The sequence below is a fragment of the Halteromyces radiatus genome, assembly GCF_025201355.1.
Source record: "Halteromyces radiatus strain CBS 162.75 chromosome Unknown BX664scaffold_3, whole genome shotgun sequence".
NCBI classification, from domain to species: Eukaryota; Fungi; Mucoromycota; class Mucoromycetes; order Mucorales; family Cunninghamellaceae; genus Halteromyces; species Halteromyces radiatus.
This window is the reverse complement of record NW_026251689.1, coordinates 2430486-2451101: the sequence shown is the minus strand read 5'-3', so window position 1 is coordinate 2451101 and position 20616 is coordinate 2430486. Positions and strand designations below refer to the sequence as shown.

Genomic DNA, 20616 nt, shown 5'->3' with positions numbered 1-20616 from the left:
ACAGCATGCTGATGGTTTAGTGAAAAAAAAAAAGGAATTTGGTCAATGTCAAATCATCTTTTGTATTTCTGTTTGAAAGTTAAAGAATGAGGATAATAATAAGACAAATTGAAAAAAAAAGAAAGAGGAAAGGATCATTTTATTCAATTCAACCATATTTTCTTAAAGAAAAAAAAAAAAAAAGAAGATTAAGACATGTACAAAGATGTAAATAAAAGGCTAAAAAAAAAAGGAATATATATATACTACACTACACTGAGGTATATTCAAAAAGATGAGTGAGCATCTAACAAGAATCCAGAAGTATTATCAGTGTTGGAAGAGGACATGGAAGGTGAGCGTTTTGATCTAAATCGGTGTAAAGAAGGATCTTGATAAGAGGATGATGATGATGAGGACACGGTTGTATCTTGATGAGCACCTTGATCCACGGGATGGCGAATCACAAGACCAGTACTATTCCCCAAAGACAATGCATGATCCAATAGAAATTGAGGAAGTTCTGTCCAACCTATATAAAAAAGAAAAATGTAAACAAACAAAAAAAAAAGTAGATAGATCATCCTTTTTTTTTTTTTTTTTTTTTTTTTTTTTTTTTTTTTTTACCTCCACCTACTCTCACCAAGACCTTGTTCCTTGTAACCATAGATACATGATCACCATTATTGTGAGTTCTCCGTGATGAACGACCACTATAATTGATCAATTTGCATGTATAAAGTTTCTTGCCTCCACCCAACGTCGGATTCAATTCATTCCCAAAGTAATATTTCCCACCACCTTGAGGACTTCTTTGACATTGCATGGCTATAGGACTTGAATTCAGGATGGTGGCTACTTCCATATCCAATGGATCACGAGGGTCACCAGTATAGATCGGGTGCTCTTGGAATGCAAAGCCATGAGGTGATAACATCCCATCTAATTCTGATCCATCTTCATCTTCCGAATAGTACCCTGAACGTCTTCGTCGTCTTGATACTGTGTTTGTTGGTTGAACTGAATGACTAGGTTGTTTCTGTTGTGTTGATTTGATTGTTGCTGGTGATCGAAAAGGAGAACCAGATCGTTGCATGGCTAAGGCTGGCATGGATCGTTTCTTCAAAAGTTCCCTTCTTCTTTGTTGTTTATCTAAATCGTTGTTCGTATTAATGGTATTGTTGTTGGAATGAATAGTACTATTTTTTTGACGTTGTTGAGCATAATTTTCTTGTTGGTATAATGGAGCAGATTCATCGCTATCAAAAATAGAGGGAACAGATAAAAATGAGCCTGGGAATACGTATGATGATGAAGGTAAAGAGTTATCATCATCACCACCACCACCACTACCATCATCATCATTGCACACATCCTCTTTGTTCAAAATCCCTACTTTCAATAGATGAATGGATGGCCTTTCAATATTGCTTGGAAGAGGAGGAACCGGTGGAATAACTTGACCATCTTGATATTGTTTCATGGAAGATCTTGGACGAGGAATCATACTTGGAGAGGCGGAGCGAATCATCAATTCTTTTTGGCCAGAAGGAGTTTTGGGTCTAGGAATCAAAGAGGGAGTACCAGTCCGTCGGATAGGTGATTTGGTACCATTCTGACGTTCACGATCAACATAAGGTAACATATCATACGTTTCTTGACGAGCAAGGCTGCTTTTAGGTCTTGGTGGAAGATGGTATTGCAAATGTGCTGAAGAATTGGTTGTAGTTGTTGTTCCGGGTGTTTTCGTTCGTCGTCCGCCATTGGTGTTTCCTGTTGGTTTGGTGCGAGTTGGTGTTTTTGGTCGAATGATTTCTGGTGGTTCCACACTTTGAGATCGTGTCCGTAACATGGTACTTTTTGTGGGTTTCATAAATGATGCTTCCTTGGTATGACGTTGTTGTGATGGAGGTCTTGGTACGTGACTTTTTCTACCTTGTTGATGATGTTGTTGTCGAGGAGAGTCGTCATTGATCTGTCCAGCATTGGCGCGGCTTTCACCTTTCCATAATGGTTCCAATGTTGAGAATTCAGGTTTATCAGGTTTGGTACTTGTATTCCATGCTGGTCGATGAGGAGTCAGTGATTTACGGCCAGTGACATTTGGTCGATATGATTGCGAATCTACAGAAGATGTTTCCGATGTACTTGGTCGTAATAATCTATTATTGTGTGATGATGTTGATGACTGAACGGAAAAATGGAGAGGACTTGTTGTTCGTTGTTGTCGACTATATACATTACTACTTGACCGATAATAATTATTGTCATGATGTTGATGATGAGATCCACAACTAGGAGTGACACTGCGAACACGACGATGATCTTCATGTTGAGAGGTGGATGGATTCAATCTAGGTAAACCACTGATAGTTGAAGTTGCTCTGACCTTTGGATTAAAATCAGTTGTAGAGTATTCTTGTTCGGACGGTCGTCGTCGTATACTTCTCCACATACCATGATGACTACGATCGCTTTGTACAGAGTTGGCAGGACTGAGAGGTGTTTCTACAAGATATCGTTCGGCATCCATTAAATCGCGCGTCCTCAAATCATCCATCGCTGTTTTGAGTTGTTGCCACCTTGATAACATAGCTGATTGTCGTTTGCAAGTCGAGCTATCCTTTGTCACTCTTGATGCAATTCCATTTCCTAACATGGTCAGCATACGGTCAATAGAGGGTGTGTAATACTTGTATTTGGCTTCAAAATTCTTTTCAACGGCTTTGAATTTTTCGCGATCCAAGGGTGGTACAATAGATACTGTTGAAGAAGTTGTAGAACTGACAGAAGCTGAAGAATTGTGATTTCTTGTTGATCGTAAAAAAGTTTTTGATAATTTGTCAAATGTACTTGGTGAATGAGGGCTCGATAATTGTTGTTGTTGTTGTTGTACTTGTTCATGCCAATCCATAATTTGTTGAATAGTATTATAGCATTGTTGTACTGTTTTATCCAATCCATTAATCATAGTATCTACTTGATCAGCCACTTGACGGAAAACAAACAACCATTTATCTTCTTTGAGTTCATCCTTGAGTTCATCAATTTCAATCCGAAGACATTCCCATTTTTCTTGTACTAATCGATGCTTGCGAACCAAAATACCAGATTCATCCAGAGGTGGTCGAGAGGATGTCATTCGAGCATAAACTTTTTCAACATTAAGAAATACTGGATCGACACGTTGATCTATATCAGATAAGAGGGATTCATCCTTGAGAGTATTTGAGGTTGTTGAATCATCATTGTCGGTTGTCACCATGGCCAAATGTCGTTTTTCTTGATATTGAAAGATAGTGGATGTTAATGAGTCGATATTCAATAAAATATCTTCCATGATCACCAAAAGTTCCCGTTTTTCATTTGCTGCTTCAAATTGTTTTGTGACAGATAACATAAAATGATGTAAACCAGACCATTCCGATTGTAATTTTGTGATTGTCATGTTGAATTGTATTTGTTGTGTTGATTTGTCGTCATTTTCTATTGTTCTGTCGATTTTATCATCTATCATGTCACTGATATCAGGTAAACGTGTCATTAAGGATTCCATTTTGGTCACTTTTGATTGTAAAGGTAATATGTTTGTCTTGATTGTACCATCTTTCATTTGTTGTTCTAAAGTGAATATTGCCAAATGTGCTTTTTCCATCCATTGAACTAGCTGAGATCGAATGCCTTCAAACATATGCAAAAGAGTATTATATGATAATTGTTGTGGTTGATTCAAAAGGTCGTTCATATCCTTTTCAATGGTATCCAATGTATCCAAGTTTGACCAAGGATTATTATGACCGTCCATTTCATAGTTGTTGTTGTTCATATATAAATGATGAGTTTTTTTTATTTTGTTGAAATATGATGAAGAGGATTGAATAGCTATAAGAAGCTATAACTATATTAATATATATAGTAAATTTGATTAGTTACTTTTCATACCTTTTTTTTTTATTTTTTTTATTATTTACAATGGAGATAAAGATAGAATGCTGAATATGAGAATAAGAACGGTTATTTTCTTCAATAGAATAACAATATAGTGAACATATAGTGATAATATAATAAATAATAGAAAAAAGAAAAAAAAAAAAAAAAAAGAGAGAGAGAGAAAAAAAAAGGGGAAGGGGAGAATCAAGGGAAAAAAAAAATACTCAATTTGAGGAGGTTCAATATCATATAAAGTTACACAAAAAAAGCGCGTGGCTCTCCCAACTCTATATACAGTTTTTCTTTTTTTTTTTTTTTTTGTATTCAAGCTTTCTTTTTATAAAAGGAGTAATCAGTTAACAACAAATGATCATCATCATTATACTATTTAATCCTCTAGTTTATTATCAATACTATTTACCTATATTTCATATCTATTCAAAAAAAAAAGAACAAAATAAAAAAAGGAAATAACTGGTTGGAAGTCAGCTTCATTAATATCGATTGATTTATATATAATAACAATATATTATTCATTTTTTTCATATTCATCATTCATATAGTTTTGATCATCCGCACAGGCCACTCTAAATATATAATATATATTATAAATATATATTATTGGTTCTTTATTTTTGACGTAATCATTTGATTTTCCAAATACATGTTCAACAACACATATACTAAAGGAAGTATTAATATAATAGAAAACACCCCCCTATAAATAATATAAACTTTCCAAAAAAAAAAAAAGAATTATTTCATAAATATAATTTAATCAATTCATCACTAACACCACTTGGAGTTAATTCACCTAAATCTGTCAATAATAATGTCAAGTATTGAGGAGGAGTATAATCTACAGAGGGGTTGGAATTAACTATATCATCTACTTCTATAATATAATCTTTTCTTCTTGAAGTAAACTTGACTATTTCAGGGGTAATAGAAGGTAAATCATATTGATTCAATGGATACACGCGGACAAACTTGTAACTATATTATAAAAACGATTAAAACATACTATCAAATTATTATTATTATTATATATATATATTTTTTTTACCTTTCTGTTACCACATAGACAGGTTTTCCAAGAGTCTTTGCCACCAAAGCCATTTGATAAGTACCTATTTGATTGATAACTCCTCCATTTTCCACAACACCTTCAGCACCTACAAATATCATATCTACCTTATCCATCATATAACCGATTGCTGCATCCAAGATAATTCGACAAGGAATTCCTACTGTTTGTAATTTTTCAACTACTTGACGACTTTTAAAAGTTCAGTATATGTCAAACTTATTTTTTTTTTCAATTACCCTCGACCTTCAATTCCACCTTCTGCTATTAATACCTTGAATCTTTTGTGTTGTACATTGACAGCATATTCTAACATTTGCATAATCACTGGACATGGTTCTGGAATCAAAAGAATACTATTATCATTGATAAATCGTGCACCCACATGTGCTGCATCTAATTGTGATCGATCAATGCGTTCTAAAATAAGTTTTGTTTGATCCAATACATGATCCTTGAAGTGTCGGAAGTTTCGTTTTTGATCCTTTCCCTTTGATAGAAATATATAAAATTAAAAATGAATACTTATAAAATAATAATACTAATAATCACTTACTCCAAATTCTTGAGCACAATGAGTAAAAAAAGCCATAAAAAGATCGTGTCCAGCAAGCATACCTACAGATTTCTGTAAGTGTTGTTGTAAAGTATCTTTGACTTGAGACATATTGATCATAAATTCAGACATTGTAGGAGCTATGATGAAATCAATATATAAGTACCAGATGCTATTTAGTTCTATTTTTTTCTTCTTCTTCTTCTTCTTCTTCTTCTTTACCTGTACTTTGGCGTACGAATTCTGTCAAAGATCGAATCATGGCTACAGATGGCTCCTATATACAAAAGAGTCAACACAACTTATACTTTTTTTTTTCTTCATTCTCTTACCTTTTCTTCGTTCAAGGAATGATTGTAATATTCTAGCACATCAAATACCATTCTTTTTGAATAGTTCCAATAGATTACGAAAAGACCAACGACATCTAGTAAAAGAGTTTTAAAAAAAAAAGTTAATTCACTCTCAGAAGACATGGATAGGAATCCAAGACAATTAAATGTTTCTGATTCCCCCCTTTCGATAATAGATGATATTTCTTGTTTCTAAAGTATTCACTTACTTAAGTCTGCTTTTGCTTCAATAATAAATATATGTGTGGATTCAAAAATAAAGAATAAAGAAAAGAAAGAGAAAGGCATAAATGTTTTAAGGACAATTTGTCGTTGTGAGATTGGATCGGGGATTTGAAATATTTTATTGGTTGGACCATGAACAGGCTGGAGGGAAAAAAAAAAAAATAAAAATAAAAAAAACAAAAAGGGATTTTTTTTTTTTAAAAAAAAAAAAAAACTCTTCTTACATTATCTATATAACATGTTTGCCAGAGCTTTTACTCGATCTGCCAGACTTGCACGTCCTAATATGATGCGCCGTGGTGGTGGCGGTGGTATGCCTATCAACGAACCTGGAGGTTATCTCTTCAATGAAAAGGTAATTAAAAAAGAAACAATGATTACATTTGACAAAGGAACGACAAAAGCAACAACGACGAAGACGAGAAAACAAAAGGGTTTACAAAGAAACAACATTATTCTTCTTTTTGGATGTGATTTGCAATTTAGAGACAGACGAAGAGATTTGAGGAATATTATTTCTTTGTGATCAAAATACATTATTATCAATCAATACTAATTCCTTTTTTTTTTCTTTTTTTTTTTTTGAATTCTATATAGACTCCTGTTAAGGAAGGATGGGAAGATATCTATTACTGGGGTATGGGTGGTGGATTCTTTATGATCTCTGTTGCTCTCTACTACAAGCCTGATACTAGGTAAGAAGAAATAATAATAATAGGATATATGATTTGTTCAAAAACAACTTATCCCTTTGTTTTTTTATTTATCTAGTGTTGTTACTTGGGCTACCAAAGAAGCTGAAAAGTCATTGAAAGAAAAAGGTGTCAATCTTGAATACCAAAAGACCAACTGAATGATTCCATATACATTTTTCTTTTGCCATAATTTAGTAGATAGTTTTCTGTTTTGTTTTGTTATTTTGAAATAAAGTGACATATACTATTTTTATTTGACATCACTTGATGAATTATCTTGTTTATTCTTGTCCTTGGTCAGTGAAGCATGGAATCGTATAAATTTTGAAAACGCATGGCTCTTCCCTTTCTTTCTCTGTCAACTCTTTTTATATATATAAATATGAAGGTACAAAACCCAAGCTTTCGACATCAATGAACCAACTTGATGGATGATCATTTTGATAGATGATCCATTTTGTTCTTTAGTAGCTTACATTGGAGCATTTAGTTAGCGATATTCTGTTTTATAGTATTAATCAATATCATTATCAATAAAATAAAAATCTCTATTTATCATATTCAGTGGTTGACAGAGGCTTCCTTGTCAAAACTTCGAAATTAAGGAAACTCATTCATGAAAGTTGAAAGCATCACGCCGATTAGGATGTTGGGGATGGCGATATACATGATTTTTTTAAATTTACACTCTATAGTGATAATATGTACAAAGTAAAATGAAAGAAAATGGTTTGTTTTATGTTCTGTTCAAACTTTGGTGATATGATGATGATTATTGAGTGAGAAAGGGAAATGCGAAGTTATTGTAAGCAGAATGAAAAAATGGGATGGATTTTTTGGATTTTACAGCCAAAACTTTCAAACTCCTCAGCTTAATTTTAGCTGTAAAAATAAATCGTCGAGGGATCATCAGTCAATTTTTGGAAAAACTCGATGAAATCTTTTTGGTATTTATTACACATCAGATTGCAAAGTAAGCGATAAAATGGAATTAGATGGTGTTAGATCACTTTTTTTGAGAGGAATCCAGTGGTTGTAATTTTATTGGATGATGGTCACCATTGGATGGGGGATGGGCATTTTTATTTTTGTTTTTTTTTTTTTATGTGCTCTACTAATTGAGAGGCATGGTATAAATTCTATTAAAACAAATAAAAGAGAATATCTTCATGTATCTTCGATCCAAATTTGATGCAATGATGATCGCTTTTGAGTGATCTACAAAAGTATATAAAGGTGCATATCCACTCCATTTGATGTTATAGTGTAGAAGACAATGATTCGAATGTTTCATGAATAAGAAATGAATTAGTAACATTGCTAAAAAAAAAAAAAAAAAAAAAAAAAAAGGTGGTGGTTAGATGAATAAACCAAAGACTTTGAAAATTCCACGAATTAGTATCATCATTAAAGTCTTGCACTTGTTTGCCTGGCGGTACCTCAAAAACCGAGCCAATTTTTGATTTTTCTTTCTTTTTTTGTTTCTTCTTCTCAAACTCGATTTTTTTTTTTTTTTTGATAAGGATGAATCCCTATAAAGTTGGAATTATTACAGGTAATCATATGTAAATATATTTTGAATTCCAAAAATGATATATAGAGTTAACTTTTTTTTTATTAAATTTGTTTATTGATAGTGAGTGACACTTCCGCAGCTGATCGAACAAAAGACAAGAGTGGACCTTTATTACAACAGTTACTGACGGAGGCTTCATCTGATTATCAAGTACTACATACCACGGTTGTTCCAGATGAGGCTATTGACATTACAAGAGTAGTTCAAGAATGGGCTGACACAGAACGACTGGATCTCATTTTACTAACGGGAGGAACTGGATTTGCCGAACGTGATATCACGCCTGATAGCATTGAACCACTATTGACGCGACTTACCCCTGGTATCACTCATCTTTTGATTTCAACCTCATTGACAAAAACACCATTTGCAGCTCTCTCACGACCCATATCTGGTTTCCGCAACAAAACATTATGTATCACTTTGCCTGGAAGCCCAAAGGCCTGCCGTGAGAATATGGATAGTCTTTTTCCTATTCTACCCCATGCTCTTGATTTAGTGCGTGGACAACATGGTGCTATACGTCATACTCATTCTCATATCGCTTCTACTGGATCCACCACTAATCAACAACAACAACAACAACATACTTGTGTACATCATCATCAGCAGCAGCAGCAGCAGGTTCAGAAGCACAGTGCACATACTTTAGATTTAAACACACCAGGTAAAATTAAATTAAAAATGCATTGATAGGCCATATGCATGAAGCAAAACACATGAAATAACAACAAACAAACATCTTACTAACATACTCATTTATTTTCATTTCTTACTAGTATCCCAACGAGCTCGTGTATCGCCATACCCTATGATATCTGTGGAAGAAGCTCAATCTATCATCAGTCGTTATGCGCAACCTTTAGAAACAGTGGATATGAAAGTATCAGAAGATTTGATTGGATACGTTTTAGCCGAGGATGTGTATGCAAAAGAACCTGTCCCTGGTTATCGTGCGTCTATTGTCGATGGTTATGCTGTACATGGTAAATCACAAAAAAAAAAAAAATGTGTGGGAGTTTGGATGATGCTGTGAAACTAATACTTTTTTTCTTTTTTTTTTTTTTTGGGAATTTAATTCCTTGCAATAACAGCTGAAGATGGACCAGGGATTTATCCAGTATGTCATGTATCTCTTGCAACAAGTCATTATCAAGAACCCAAGGAGAATGATGACAGCATGACAGTACATACACCATTTCAATTGAAGCGAGGACAGATCTCACGTGTTGCTACAGGAGGTATGGTACCTGATGGCGCGAATGCAGTGGTGATGGTAGAAGATACTCGACTGGTGGAAAGAGCATTAGATAACCAAGAAGAAGCCATGGTAGAAATAATGATATCAACACAAGCCAATTCAATGATTCGATCAGTTGGAAGCGATTGTCAACAAGGCGATTTAGTGTGTAGTAAAGGCACGGTCATTTCGACGGTGGGTGGAGAATTGGGACTTCTTGCATCTGTTGGAGTAACCTCTGTATTGGTGTATCGCAAACCAAGAGTTGGTGTACTCTCATCTGGCAACGAAGTACAAGACATTACGATGACATCAAGACCTTTAGTGCCTGGCGAAATACGGGATTCGAATCGATTGACTCTATTGGCGGCCATACGACAAGCTAATATGGAACCTGTGGATTTAGGGATTGTGCCTGACAATGTGGATGCCATGGAACAATGTTTACAACAAGCTCTATTGGATTTAGATGTGATTATATCAACAGGTGGCGTCTCAATGGGTGAAGCTGATTATATGAAACCATTGTTGGAACAACGATTCAATGCTACTTTACACTTTGGTCGTGTGCATATGAAACCTGGAAAACCTACGACTTTTGCCACTATACCAACCACATCATCAACAAAGCAGCGAATAGTATTTGCTTTACCTGGAAATCCTGTATCTGCTGTTGTTACTTTTTATCTATTTGTGTTACCTGCTTTACGACAAATGTGTGCCATTCATCAACCAAAGAATGTGATATTACCAGTCAAAGTAAGGAAATAGATCATCAAAAAAAAAGGAATGATTTTTTTATTTTTATTTTTATTTTCTATATAGATATTACATGATATTTATTTGGATAGTCGACCAGAATATCATCGAGTTCGGGTATATATGAATGCAGAAAAAGGACATTTGGAAGCTTTGTCTACTGGACAAAATCAACAAAGCAGTCGGATGATCAGTATGGTTGCAGCAAATGGTTTATTACAATTACCTATCAAGACGGATGATTTATCAATGTTAAAGAAAGATGACATAGTAGAATGTATTATATTAGGGCCATTATATCAAAAATAAAGTATTTTTTTTTTTTTGTACTCTGAAATTGAAATGTGATTGGTTAAATAGGAAATCGGTCTTCTGACTTGAGGCATAGTTCACACTGAGAGGGGAATACGTGGGGGTTTTTTTTTTCTCTTTTTTTCTTTTTCTTTCTTTTTCTTTCTTTTTCATTCGATATTGTTAAATACATCATTACATATTTTAGGATGAAACATTTATTCTTATTATCAATATTCATTTTCTCTTTTATTTCCTTGATATCTGCTGGTAAGAATGACCCAACAAAAGAAAAGAAATTTATATATATATATATAAAATACACTACAGAAAAAAAAAAAAAAGTGGGTTGATGGGGGGTAGAAATTGATCAGAGATTTACAGGTTTATGTTGTTTATGATTTATTTATGAATGATCTTTCAAATATGCAAGTACTAACACATATTGTTTATCAAACAAATAGATAGTACATATATTGTGGCCTTGAAGAAACAAGTGGATACTGATCAAGTCGATCAAGCAATATCGGATATTAAATCAGTAGGGGGCAAGATACTTTACGAAATTAAGACGGGTAATAAAGCATTTATTGTTTCTTTACCTGATGATCAATACAGTGTAATGGAAACCAAAGATTATGTAGATTTTGTGGAAGCGGACCAAGAAAGTAAGTAGTTTTGTTGACATACTTATTTTTTGTAAACTTTAAAAAAGGCGTTCTATTGACATTTTTTTCTTTTTTTAGTGCACATCTGAAAAGGAACCAGTCTTATGCCCATTATGCGGGGGGGAGGGAGATAAATGATCTCTCATTTACTTTATTAGTTAGTTATAGGTATTAGTTTCAAATAGTATTCAATAAAAACTACGTATTTGATGATTATTCTTATCATTATTCTTATTATTATTTTACAAATCATCACCCATCATTTATTTATTTTATTTTTTTTCCCTTTTTCTATTGAAAAACCTTTTTTTCGTCTTAACACTTATTTAGGTCATCATTGTTATCAACCCCTTAGCCATCTTTTGACCTTCTCCCTGTTTTTCATCTCTCAGACACACATTATCATCATCACTCTCTCTCTCTCTCTTAAAATCACCCTTTTGTTTTTGTTCTTCGACTTCTTTTTGATCTATCTTTACTTGCCTCCCTTTTTTTTTTCTCTTTTGTTTTTTCTTTCTTTCTTTCTTTTTCTTTCTTTCTTCTCTTTCTTTTTTTTTTTCTTTCTTTCTTTTTTTTTTTTTTTTTTTTTGCTGATTGATATAAAGGAAAATCAGTATACATATTATATATATATTATACCCTTATTATCAATCTCTTAAATATATATATATATAATGGAATCTCGTTCAGATACAGCGTCACTCACTTCTACTCAACGACAAAGTCATATCATTGGTGACATGGTTACTGTCAAAACAGAAATGTATGAAGAAAAGGTTCAACAAGGTGATAGTGCATTGGATTCATCCATGATAGCTTTACCAACAAATGATGGTATTGAATCTCAAGGTACTGCTCGTGATGCTAGTTCTACTAAAACCGCAGAACAACAACAACAACAAGATGATGATCATCGAAAAAATCCAACATACAAAGAAGGATTTATTGCTATTATCACAGGATCTTACTTGAATGTATTATTGATCTTCATACCTTTTGGTATTGTATCTAAATTCTTTTGGGGTTCTACCGCGACATTTGTATTGAACTTTATTGCTATCATCCCTTTGGCCAAATTATTGGGAGATGTAACCGAAGATATTGCATTAAGAACAGGAGAGGTAAAAAAAAAAAAACATTTTGATTATTATTATTTTATTTGATTACCATGATGACTTATTATCCTTATTATTCTTTTTATTATCATCCATCATGTACTAAACTCCTTTTTTTTTTTTTTCGTTAATCCATCCTTCCTTTTGAACCTCCGCTTTCTTCTTCTCTTTTCTTTTTCTTTATATATATATATAAATCTCATTTTAGGTAGTGGGTGGTTTATTGAACGCGACTTTTGGTAATGCTGTTGAATTGATTGTTTCAGTGATTGCACTTAGTCAAAATTTAGTGGTGATTGTACAAAGCTCCATGCTTGGGTCAATCTTATCCAACTTGTTATTGGTCTTAGGCATGTGTTTTTGGTTAGGTGGATATCGTTATAAAGAACAAGTGTTCAACGTCACTGTGGCTCAAACATCGGCTGGTCTTTTATTTATTGCCACTGCTTCCTTGTTGATGCCTGCTGCCTTTTATGGTTCTACTTTACAATCTGTCTCATCTGCTGCTGAAGTTCATGATATATTGGCCATCTCTCGTGCTACTTCTGTTTTATTATTGATTATCTATGCCTCATATCTCTTTTTCCAGGTAACAAAAAAAAAAAAAAAGAGAGAAAATCATATATATATGTGTGTTGTATATCTACAGTAGATAATTCCCTTCGTTCACCCCTTTTTTTTTTTTTTTGTTTCGCTGAATATTTCTCCCTTACTTCTCCTATTGGAGTATTTCTTTTTTCTACTGCATCCCTTTTCTCTAGTTTCTACCCTTTTTCCCCTCTCTTTTTCCTTTTTTTTTTATAGTAGATATTTACTAACTCTTTTTTATTTTTATTTTTTTTTTTTATTTTTTACTAACATGATATATATATATATGATGCGATTTGGATTTGACTTTTTTTTTTTCTTTCCTGCTTATCATCGGTACTTTAGCTCAGAACACACAAACAATTGGTAAGGAGAACAAAAATTATTCATTTATCATGATCATGCATAAGGATCAAACTTTAATCATCTCTATTGGACTTTTTTTTTCTTAGTTCCTCGCGCCACCTCCCGAAGCATTCCACTTTTCTCGTCGAAACTCAAGAAGTCGTTTGAATGATGCAGAAAGAAGCAGTACATTGACTCAGCAAGAAGATGATGAAGAAGAAGAACAGCCCATTATGCCTGGTTTATTGGCTGGTTTCATGTAAGTTATATATATAGATATATATTTTTTGAAATCATCTCATATATAAATATATATATATGACATATAGGCTATTTATCATCACTGTATTTGTGGCTATCTGCGCTGAGTTCCTTGTTTCCGCCATTGAAGATGTTGTACAACAATGGAACATAAGTGAAACTTTTGTTGGTCTCATCTTGTTACCTATTATTGGAGTAAGTTGACTTAAAAAAAAAGGATCATCATCATTGAAGACGCCATCATCCAAATTAGAGACTCATCCCTTTTTTTTTTTTTTCTCTTTAAATAGAGTAAGTGCCAAACTTTGACAATCATTGTTTACCATCATATTTTATATTGACACCTCTTTCCTTTTTTTATTATTTTATTTTATCTTTCTGGTGTTATTCTTGTCATTTGATATAAATCAGAGTAAGTTCATCAACAATTATATTAATCTGGGAATATGAACTCATCTTTATTTATATAGTGCTGCCGAACATGTCACTGCTGTTACTGTTGCTTGGAAGAATAAGGTAAACTTTTTTTTTTTGGAAAAGAGAGATTGTTTCTATTTTTTTTTTTTTTTTGTTGATCATTTCTTGTTGTTATCTTTATTTTTAGATGGATTTAGCTTTAGGCGTTGCCGTCGGAAGTAGTATGCAAATTGCTCTTTTGGTAACTCCTATCATGGTTATCATCGGTTGGGGCATTCAAGTCAATATGAGTTTATACTTCAATATGTATGAAACCGCTATCATGTTTGTTGCTGTGGTTATGGTCAACTATCTTATCATGGTAAGAAAGGAGACTAAATAATAATAAAAAAGAACAAGTTCACCTATCCTCTTTTTTTTTTTTTTTTTTTTTTTTGAAGGACGGTCGAAGCAATTGGTTGGAAGGACTCATGTTATGTAGTGTTTACTTGATCATCGCCATCTCCTTCTTTTATTATCCTGATGCTGCTGCAAATGACTTGGATACTGGTGTTAATTTGGCCAACAACATTACAACTACTCATTAGTATCCTCTCTTATTTCTCCTATATATATAATATATATTTATATAACAATCACCATTTTTTTTTTGTTAATCATTCTTCTTTTCTTCCTCCCATTCACTTTTATACATATATATTGTGTATGTAAAAATACAAAACAAGCGATTATCTTTTTGATGAAAAGGTTTAATATATAGACAACTCATCCTTAGTTTTATATATATATATCCATTTTAAATAAACTCCATGAATAAACTCTTTATCGTATTCAAATCATTAGCTATTAACAGTAGGATATCTCCTTTTTTGGGGAGGTGTTATTTCTTTCCTGGAATCATTTGTCCCTCATCAAACCCTTTTTTAAGGGGAGTTTTGGGAATCCAACAGGATGATCATTTTATCGTGGCAAAGAATCCAATCACACGTTGGTTAAAAGTTGTACAATACTTGTTTTCATCTTAGGGTTCATATGCCCGAACAAAGGATGTCCATATTCATGGATCGTCGGATGATGGTTGAACTATATATTGATGACGGATGGTAGGTGATCTGATGATGAATGCGTAAGTATAGATGACTACATGAATATCTAAAGCTTGTTGAGGATAGGAAGATCATCCATCATCCACAAAGAGAGAGAGAAAAAAAAAAAAAAAAGATGCATATTTTCCATTCAACAAGAACGAATGAGCATGGTGTTGCCTATATTTGGAAAAGTTTGCTTTGATTCTGCCTGATAAAAGATCTACATCCAGGACTTGATTCATGATTGCTTTCTATGATTTCCAATCTGTTATTAAAAAGACTATGTTCATTTTTGTTTCACATGACGATCGGATTGACATAGTTTATCACCATTCTTCTGCGTTTATTTGTATATGGCAGATGACTTCGCAATAACAGCATTATTAAATCATTTAAATATAGTATCAAGGCAGGAGTAACTTTATTGTTCATATATATTATAAAATGACCGTGTATATGTATAGGAATTAGAAAAAAAAAAAAGGATGAAAAGGAATAATCTACAATAAAACGAATGAAGAGCAAGATGATGTTACGTTAAAACTAAATAGAAAAAAACAATATATGTATATAACAGAATGTAAAAAAAAGTGTGAGAACATTGCTTGTATCGATATATAAATATATATATATATATATGTGAGTGTGTATGATGTAAAATGGATAAGAGTGGAAATAAATCAAATAACAGTAATAGGATATCGAAATGTAAAAAGTATTTTTTGAAAAAAAAAAAAAAATTGGGTAAGATACACTATAATAGCCAAGGATGTTCTAGCACTTGATGAACTGTGAGTCGTTTTGATACGTCGCGTTCCAACATCTTCTTGATAAGATCAACAGATTGTCCTGAATACAAAGTAAGAGAATAGGTTGAAATTGAGTATGAATGATCTCATCCTTTTTTTTTTTTTAATTACCATCCGAAAAGATAAAAGGGACTCGTAATTCTCTTGCCATGATTTCATCAATATCATAAAATGGATTTTCACGATAAACCAGGGTATATAATAGAATCCCTAATGCCCATACATCTTGAGGAGGTCCTTCATAAGTTTGACCACGTAAAATTTCAGGAGCTGCATAGTCAAGAGTTCCAACAAATGTTTCATATCGTCGACCAGGTCGAATGTAAGCTGCACTACCAAAATCAATCAGTCGAATACCGCCATTTTGATCTAATACTACATTTTCATCCTTGATATCGCGATGTACTATTTTGTGAATGTGAAGATGTTGTACTGCCAAGGCAATCTGTTTAAAGATCGATCGAATTTCGGATTCATGCATAGTATCCTTTAGTTCAATGTAGTCAAAAAGATCCATTCCTGCTCCATGAAGTTCCATCACTATATAATAATAATCATCATCTTCAAAATAGTCCACTATTACCATAAAACGTAATGATAAAAAAAAAGAGGAGTATGTTAAAATAGGTCAAAATAATAGATTTGAGTTGCACTTACTCATATCCCCACAATTATCATGAGGAATTTTTCGTAACGTGTGTAAAATATGGATTTCAGCAGGTACCATTCCCAATTTTCGGTCTCTTGTCCAGCAATCAACCAAAATACGAGACTTGATTACATATTTGATCACCACTTTTTTCTAAAGAAAATATATGATCAGTCACATCAATTCATTTTATGCTTTGGATCACCCATCATCACAACATCAAAAACAAAACAAAAAAAAAATATGCATTCTTCCCTTTTTTGTTTTGTTTCACAGGGACCCTTTTTTTTCCACTTTCCATCCTATATATATATATATATATATTTACCCGAGTTTCATCTTGTTTATGAACAGCCAATTTGACCAAACCATAAGCACCTTGTCCAATTTCATCCAAGATTTCATAGTCATCGATACAAGAAGCTAAAGTTTGAGCAGAGTACTCTGGCATGGTAACAGAAGCCGTGGAAAAGGCCCGCGGACGATTGTAAGTCACAGATGCAGGAGAATATGGAGTGTATGGTGATGTAGGCGAAGATTGTTCATCTTGATGTTGTTGTTGTTGTTGTGAATTAAAAGTCGAGAACGTAGGTCGTGAAAATGAGGTAATCACGCGAGGAGAATCTGTATCACCCGGTGGACGGCTGACCAACAGCGATCCGCCACTGCTATCGCCTACCAATTCTGGAGTGTCATGTGCTGCTATAGTGCTTGGTGAATAATGAGAATTGATATTATTCTTTTGAGGTACCAGAATAGGTTCAGTTCTGTTGTGAATTTGTTCTGTTCCTGTATCGTTGTCCAATATAGATTTGGTATTAATGCCGGAGTTGTCAACAGTCATACTGTTGTTGTAAGTGGATGTTGAAGATGTAAGAGAGTTGATATGTTCATTATTATCGTCGTCATCAACATCATCATCATCGTCATCCTCTTCATCAATAATGCGTTCATCACGTTTTGCTGTAGGTAAACCAAGTCCATTATGCTGAGTTATTTCTAATGCAGGTCCATCCATTTTGTGTCCAAAACGAGAAAATGTCGAGTCCCGATCAAAAGTAATCCATAAGGCGCAGATACCATCGTCGGATTCTTCCACCAACTTCAGTTGCAGCTGTATTTCAAATTTGGTGCCATCACGATGAACAGCAATCAAGACAGGAAGTGGTTGACCGTGAGGAGTTTGTGTGAGTCGTTTTCCACCAAAAGTAGGGGTATCTGATCCAGTTGTAATTGTGGTTGTTTTGCATGATGATGAGTCTGCAAGATCAGCAACTAGCTTTCTACAAATAAGATTGTTGATAATAATCCCGTGTTGTAATAGATCGTCACGCCGAAGACTTTGTAGTAATCCTGGGAATTGTGGCATTAAATCGGTAATAGACTTTCGACCAGTAACCAATTCTTCTTGTGAATAACCAAACATATATTTGACGAAAACATCATTACATCCTTCAATGATTCCATCTTGTCGTATAGTCACCAAACCAGCAATCATTGGAATAGATGTAATACGGATAGTATAACACTTGGAACTTTGTTGTTGTTGAGAATATAAATTTGTTGAGAGTGGTTCATTGGTGGTACCATCAAATACTTTGGTGATGATAGGTAAATGCGCGCCTAGTCGAGTTCGACAACCGAAATATTTATAATGATTGATATCGATCCATGGGAAACTGTGGTGATTGTTGTCATTGTTGTCCAATGCTAAGGACGGAATCAAAATGTCGATAGGTTTTCCCATCAAAGATTCAGGTTCATAATCCAATAATTCTTGTATACCTTGATCAACGTAACAAATCAGTCCCTGAAAATTAAAAAAAAAGAAAAAGAAAAAAAAAAAGAAGAAGAAGAAAAAAGAAAAAAACGGAGAAAGAAAGTTAGAAAATGATATAAAAATCAGTTCAGCAGTTTTATTTAGGTGATACAGTACAGATCCCTTTTCTTTTTTTTTTTTTCTTTTTACCTTTGTATCAATGGACACATGAGTGACGGTTTCAAAGACTTCTTCAAAAATCCAAATATATACAGAAGATCCAGTATCATTTCTTTTTTCCTTGAGCCAAAGTGAAGCGGCAGATTTTGTACCATCTTCTTTCACAATTGGTAACTAGATAAAAATAAATAGAAATCAGTAAATAAAAAGATGCATGATTATTATTATTATTATTATTCGCATTTGATAAACATACCACATTGCCACAAACAAGTACCATACCACCAGCCGAATCTTCCAAGTGTACTAGTTCTTGTCGTCGTTTCTTAATCATTGCTTGTAGCCTTGAACGAAAAGAAACGTCGATGTAGTCCAAGACCGATTTACCCACCAAAGAAGAAGGACGGACATAGCCGTTAGTACCACTGCTACCACCCACCAGAACAAAAGAAGCAATATTGTTAGACAAGATAATCTTCCAATCGTCATACGTCGTCAAGATAGCTTGATTTTGTGGAAGAAACCTTGTAGGATTGTGTAACGCAGGATGAGGAAACAGGGCCAAAGAAGGTAGGTGATGGTTCAAATCATCGTCATTGTTGGCAGATTTGGATGGATTGGTATCATTAGTTGTAAAAGATTTTGAAGTATCTAAAGTTGAAGTAGATGATGATGATGAAGATGATAAAGTACGAGTAGACGGAGACATTGGTTGACAAATATCTTCACCAATACAAGGTAAGGATCCACGTCGTATTTTATTTTGTTGTTGTTGTTGTTGTTGTTGTGAATTTGATGACGTTGAAGAAATAATTGTTGTTGTTGTTGTTGTTGTTGTTGTTGCTGAGCCACTAGTAGTAAGATACTCTGCATCATATGTTTGTGTTGGTTTAGTGTATCCCAAACTTCTCGCTTTATTTCTTCTTTTTTCCATAGAAGCCAGTAACGCAGTAGGAGAGTAATGACCAGGAAGAGTTTCCGGAGCTTTCCAACCACCTTGATTCGAATGTTTGATAAAGTCAATAGAACGAGTCATAACGCGATTTCTTAAGGCTACCAAGTCAGTTGAAGTTGTCGAAGAAAACCGAAAACTATGAAGAGAATCTTGAGGAAATTTTGCGATATCAGATTGATGAGTTTTAGTTGTTGAAGAACTAGGTTGAGAAGATAAAGATCGTTCTATAATTGGTGTAGTTTGATTTGTATAAGATGATATGTCTTTGATACAAGTTGTGTTTGGTAATAAAGTGGTGGATATACTAGACTGTTCCCGTAAACGAATCAACCCATCCGGAGCGAGAGTAAGGTTTTCTATTTCGTCTTTCATCGAACTTAAAAAAGAGAAAAAAAAAAAAAGTTAAATGTCAAACTAAATTTTTAATAATACTTTATTCTATATTTTTAACGTAGAAAAAAAAAAGACATACCGTTCAATAAAGCAGTTCAAATTGATATTCGGGTTTGTTTCCAAGTCGTTAATACCTAATTTTCCAAATATAAAAATTATTATTAGATATATATATATATATATATATATATATTCTATATTATATATTCTATACTTTACCAGATCTCTTTTCTTTCATAAAAGTTAATCTTTTAATAATCAAGTTGTTGGGGATTTTTTTTTTTAAAACATATAATAGTAAACTCGGTCTAATAATGATAAAAAAAAATAAAAATATAAATAAAAAAGAATAATACTAATAATAATAGTGATAATTTCTTTTTTTTTTTTTCTTTCTTCTTTACATCAAGTAATAAAAAAGAGTTATAACTCTATATAATAAAAGAGTGAGAAAAGTACAGAAAAAGAAAAAAGAAAAAAAAAAACATGAGATAAAAAAAAAAAATAGTACATATACAAAAAAACTATATCGCAGTTCAAACTTTCCCCACGAGCCTAAAAAAATTGTGACAAGCAAATTGATCATGAATTCATGCAAAAAGAACGTTCCTTTTTTTTTATTTTTATTTTTTATTTTTTACTATTCTTTTTAGATCTAAAAGTGTGTGTGATCATTCTCCCTGGAATTAAGTCATTTC

General features: G+C 33.2%; 7 protein-coding genes across 7 annotated transcripts; 4 read left to right on the top strand and 3 right to left on the bottom strand.

The window, feature by feature from the left end:
* Window positions 1–266: 266 nt before the first annotated feature.
* On the bottom strand, window positions 267–3784 carry BX664DRAFT_260054 (uncharacterized protein; the record flags this gene model as incomplete). Its single annotated transcript, XM_051540618.1, has 5 exons — window positions 267–511; window positions 607–885; window positions 1327–1980; window positions 2476–2742; window positions 2833–3784. The coding sequence occupies 5 exons, from the start codon at window positions 3782–3784 to the stop codon at window positions 267–269; spliced, it is 2397 nt and encodes a 798-aa protein (XP_051401863.1).
* An 881-nt stretch (window positions 3785–4665) lies between these two features.
* On the bottom strand, window positions 4666–6192 carry BX664DRAFT_329651 (uncharacterized protein). Its single transcript, XM_051544831.1, has 7 exons — window positions 6115–6192; window positions 5885–5979; window positions 5775–5829; window positions 5553–5692; window positions 5236–5486; window positions 4976–5188; window positions 4666–4905 (listed from the first exon to the last, which is right to left on the bottom strand). Exons 2-7 carry the CDS (start codon window positions 5933–5935, stop codon window positions 4671–4673), a joined length of 945 nt encoding a protein of 314 aa, XP_051401862.1. The 5' UTR covers window positions 5936–5979; window positions 6115–6192; the 3' UTR covers window positions 4666–4670.
* Window positions 6193–6318: 126 nt separating this feature from the next.
* Window positions 6319–7088, top strand: BX664DRAFT_329647 (uncharacterized protein). Its single transcript, XM_051544830.1, has 3 exons — window positions 6319–6485; window positions 6728–6825; window positions 6902–7088. Exons 1-3 carry the CDS (start codon window positions 6369–6371, stop codon window positions 6981–6983), a joined length of 297 nt encoding a protein of 98 aa, XP_051401861.1. The 5' UTR covers window positions 6319–6368; the 3' UTR covers window positions 6984–7088.
* Window positions 7089–8342: 1254 nt separating this feature from the next.
* BX664DRAFT_378813 (MoaB/Mog domain-containing protein) lies at window positions 8343–10709 on the top strand (the record flags this gene model as incomplete). The annotated part of the gene is made up of 5 exons (XM_051548841.1): window positions 8343–8380; window positions 8463–9068; window positions 9181–9387; window positions 9496–10400; window positions 10467–10709. The coding sequence occupies exons 1-5, from the start codon at window positions 8350–8352 to the stop codon at window positions 10707–10709; spliced, it is 1992 nt and encodes a 663-aa protein (XP_051401860.1). The 5' UTR covers window positions 8343–8349.
* Window positions 10710–10837: 128 nt separating this feature from the next.
* On the top strand, window positions 10838–11824 carry BX664DRAFT_106769 (uncharacterized protein). The gene is made up of 3 exons (XM_051539683.1): window positions 10838–10961; window positions 11156–11359; window positions 11407–11824. Exons 1-3 carry the CDS (start codon window positions 10901–10903, stop codon window positions 11532–11534), a joined length of 393 nt encoding a protein of 130 aa, XP_051401859.1. The 5' UTR covers window positions 10838–10900; the 3' UTR covers window positions 11535–11824.
* A 470-nt stretch (window positions 11825–12294) lies between these two features.
* BX664DRAFT_372285 (calcium/proton exchanger) lies at window positions 12295–15083 on the top strand (the record flags this gene model as incomplete). Its single annotated transcript, XM_051548666.1, has 9 exons — window positions 12295–12480; window positions 12683–13063; window positions 13408–13428; window positions 13515–13666; window positions 13737–13863; window positions 14080–14084; window positions 14139–14184; window positions 14273–14446; window positions 14526–15083. Coding segments are annotated over 9 exons (1239 nt in total), but the record flags the coding sequence as incomplete, so codon positions are not given.
* A 1002-nt stretch (window positions 15084–16085) lies between these two features.
* Window positions 16086–19279, bottom strand: BX664DRAFT_260773 (kinase-like domain-containing protein; the record flags this gene model as incomplete). Its single annotated transcript, XM_051540646.1, has 7 exons — window positions 16086–16558; window positions 16640–16784; window positions 16960–17177; window positions 17607–18227; window positions 18312–18441; window positions 18640–18744; window positions 18827–19279. The coding sequence occupies 7 exons, from the start codon at window positions 19277–19279 to the stop codon at window positions 16086–16088; spliced, it is 2145 nt and encodes a 714-aa protein (XP_051401857.1).
* Between the last annotated feature and the right edge of the window lie 1337 nt (window positions 19280–20616).

Excerpts from the sequence above, each read along its gene's own strand:
- BX664DRAFT_329651 (XM_051544831.1), bottom strand. The coding sequence starts at position 5,935 with ATGGTATTTGATGTGCTAGAATATTACAATCATTCCTTGAACGAAGAA. Across the intron at positions 5,830-5,884 it reads ATTCCTTGAACGAAGAAAAG|GAGCCATCTGTAGCCATGAT; the intron begins GTAAGAGAATGA and ends TTTTGTATATAG. Across the intron at positions 5,487-5,552 it reads ATTGTGCTCAAGAATTTGGA|GGAAAGGATCAAAAACGAAA; the intron begins GTAAGTGATTAT and ends TTTCTATCAAAG.
- BX664DRAFT_329647 (XM_051544830.1), top strand. The coding sequence starts at position 6,369 with ATGTTTGCCAGAGCTTTTACTCGATCTGCCAGACTTGCACGTCCTAAT. Across the intron at positions 6,486-6,727 it reads GTTATCTCTTCAATGAAAAG|ACTCCTGTTAAGGAAGGATG; the intron begins GTAATTAAAAAA and ends AATTCTATATAG. Across the intron at positions 6,826-6,901 it reads TACTACAAGCCTGATACTAG|TGTTGTTACTTGGGCTACCA; the intron begins GTAAGAAGAAAT and ends TTATTTATCTAG.
- BX664DRAFT_106769 (XM_051539683.1), top strand. The coding sequence starts at position 10,901 with ATGAAACATTTATTCTTATTATCAATATTCATTTTCTCTTTTATTTCC. Across the intron at positions 10,962-11,155 it reads TATTTCCTTGATATCTGCTG|ATAGTACATATATTGTGGCC; the intron begins GTAAGAATGACC and ends TCAAACAAATAG. Across the intron at positions 11,360-11,406 it reads TGTGGAAGCGGACCAAGAAA|GCGTTCTATTGACATTTTTT; the intron begins GTAAGTAGTTTT and ends ACTTTAAAAAAG.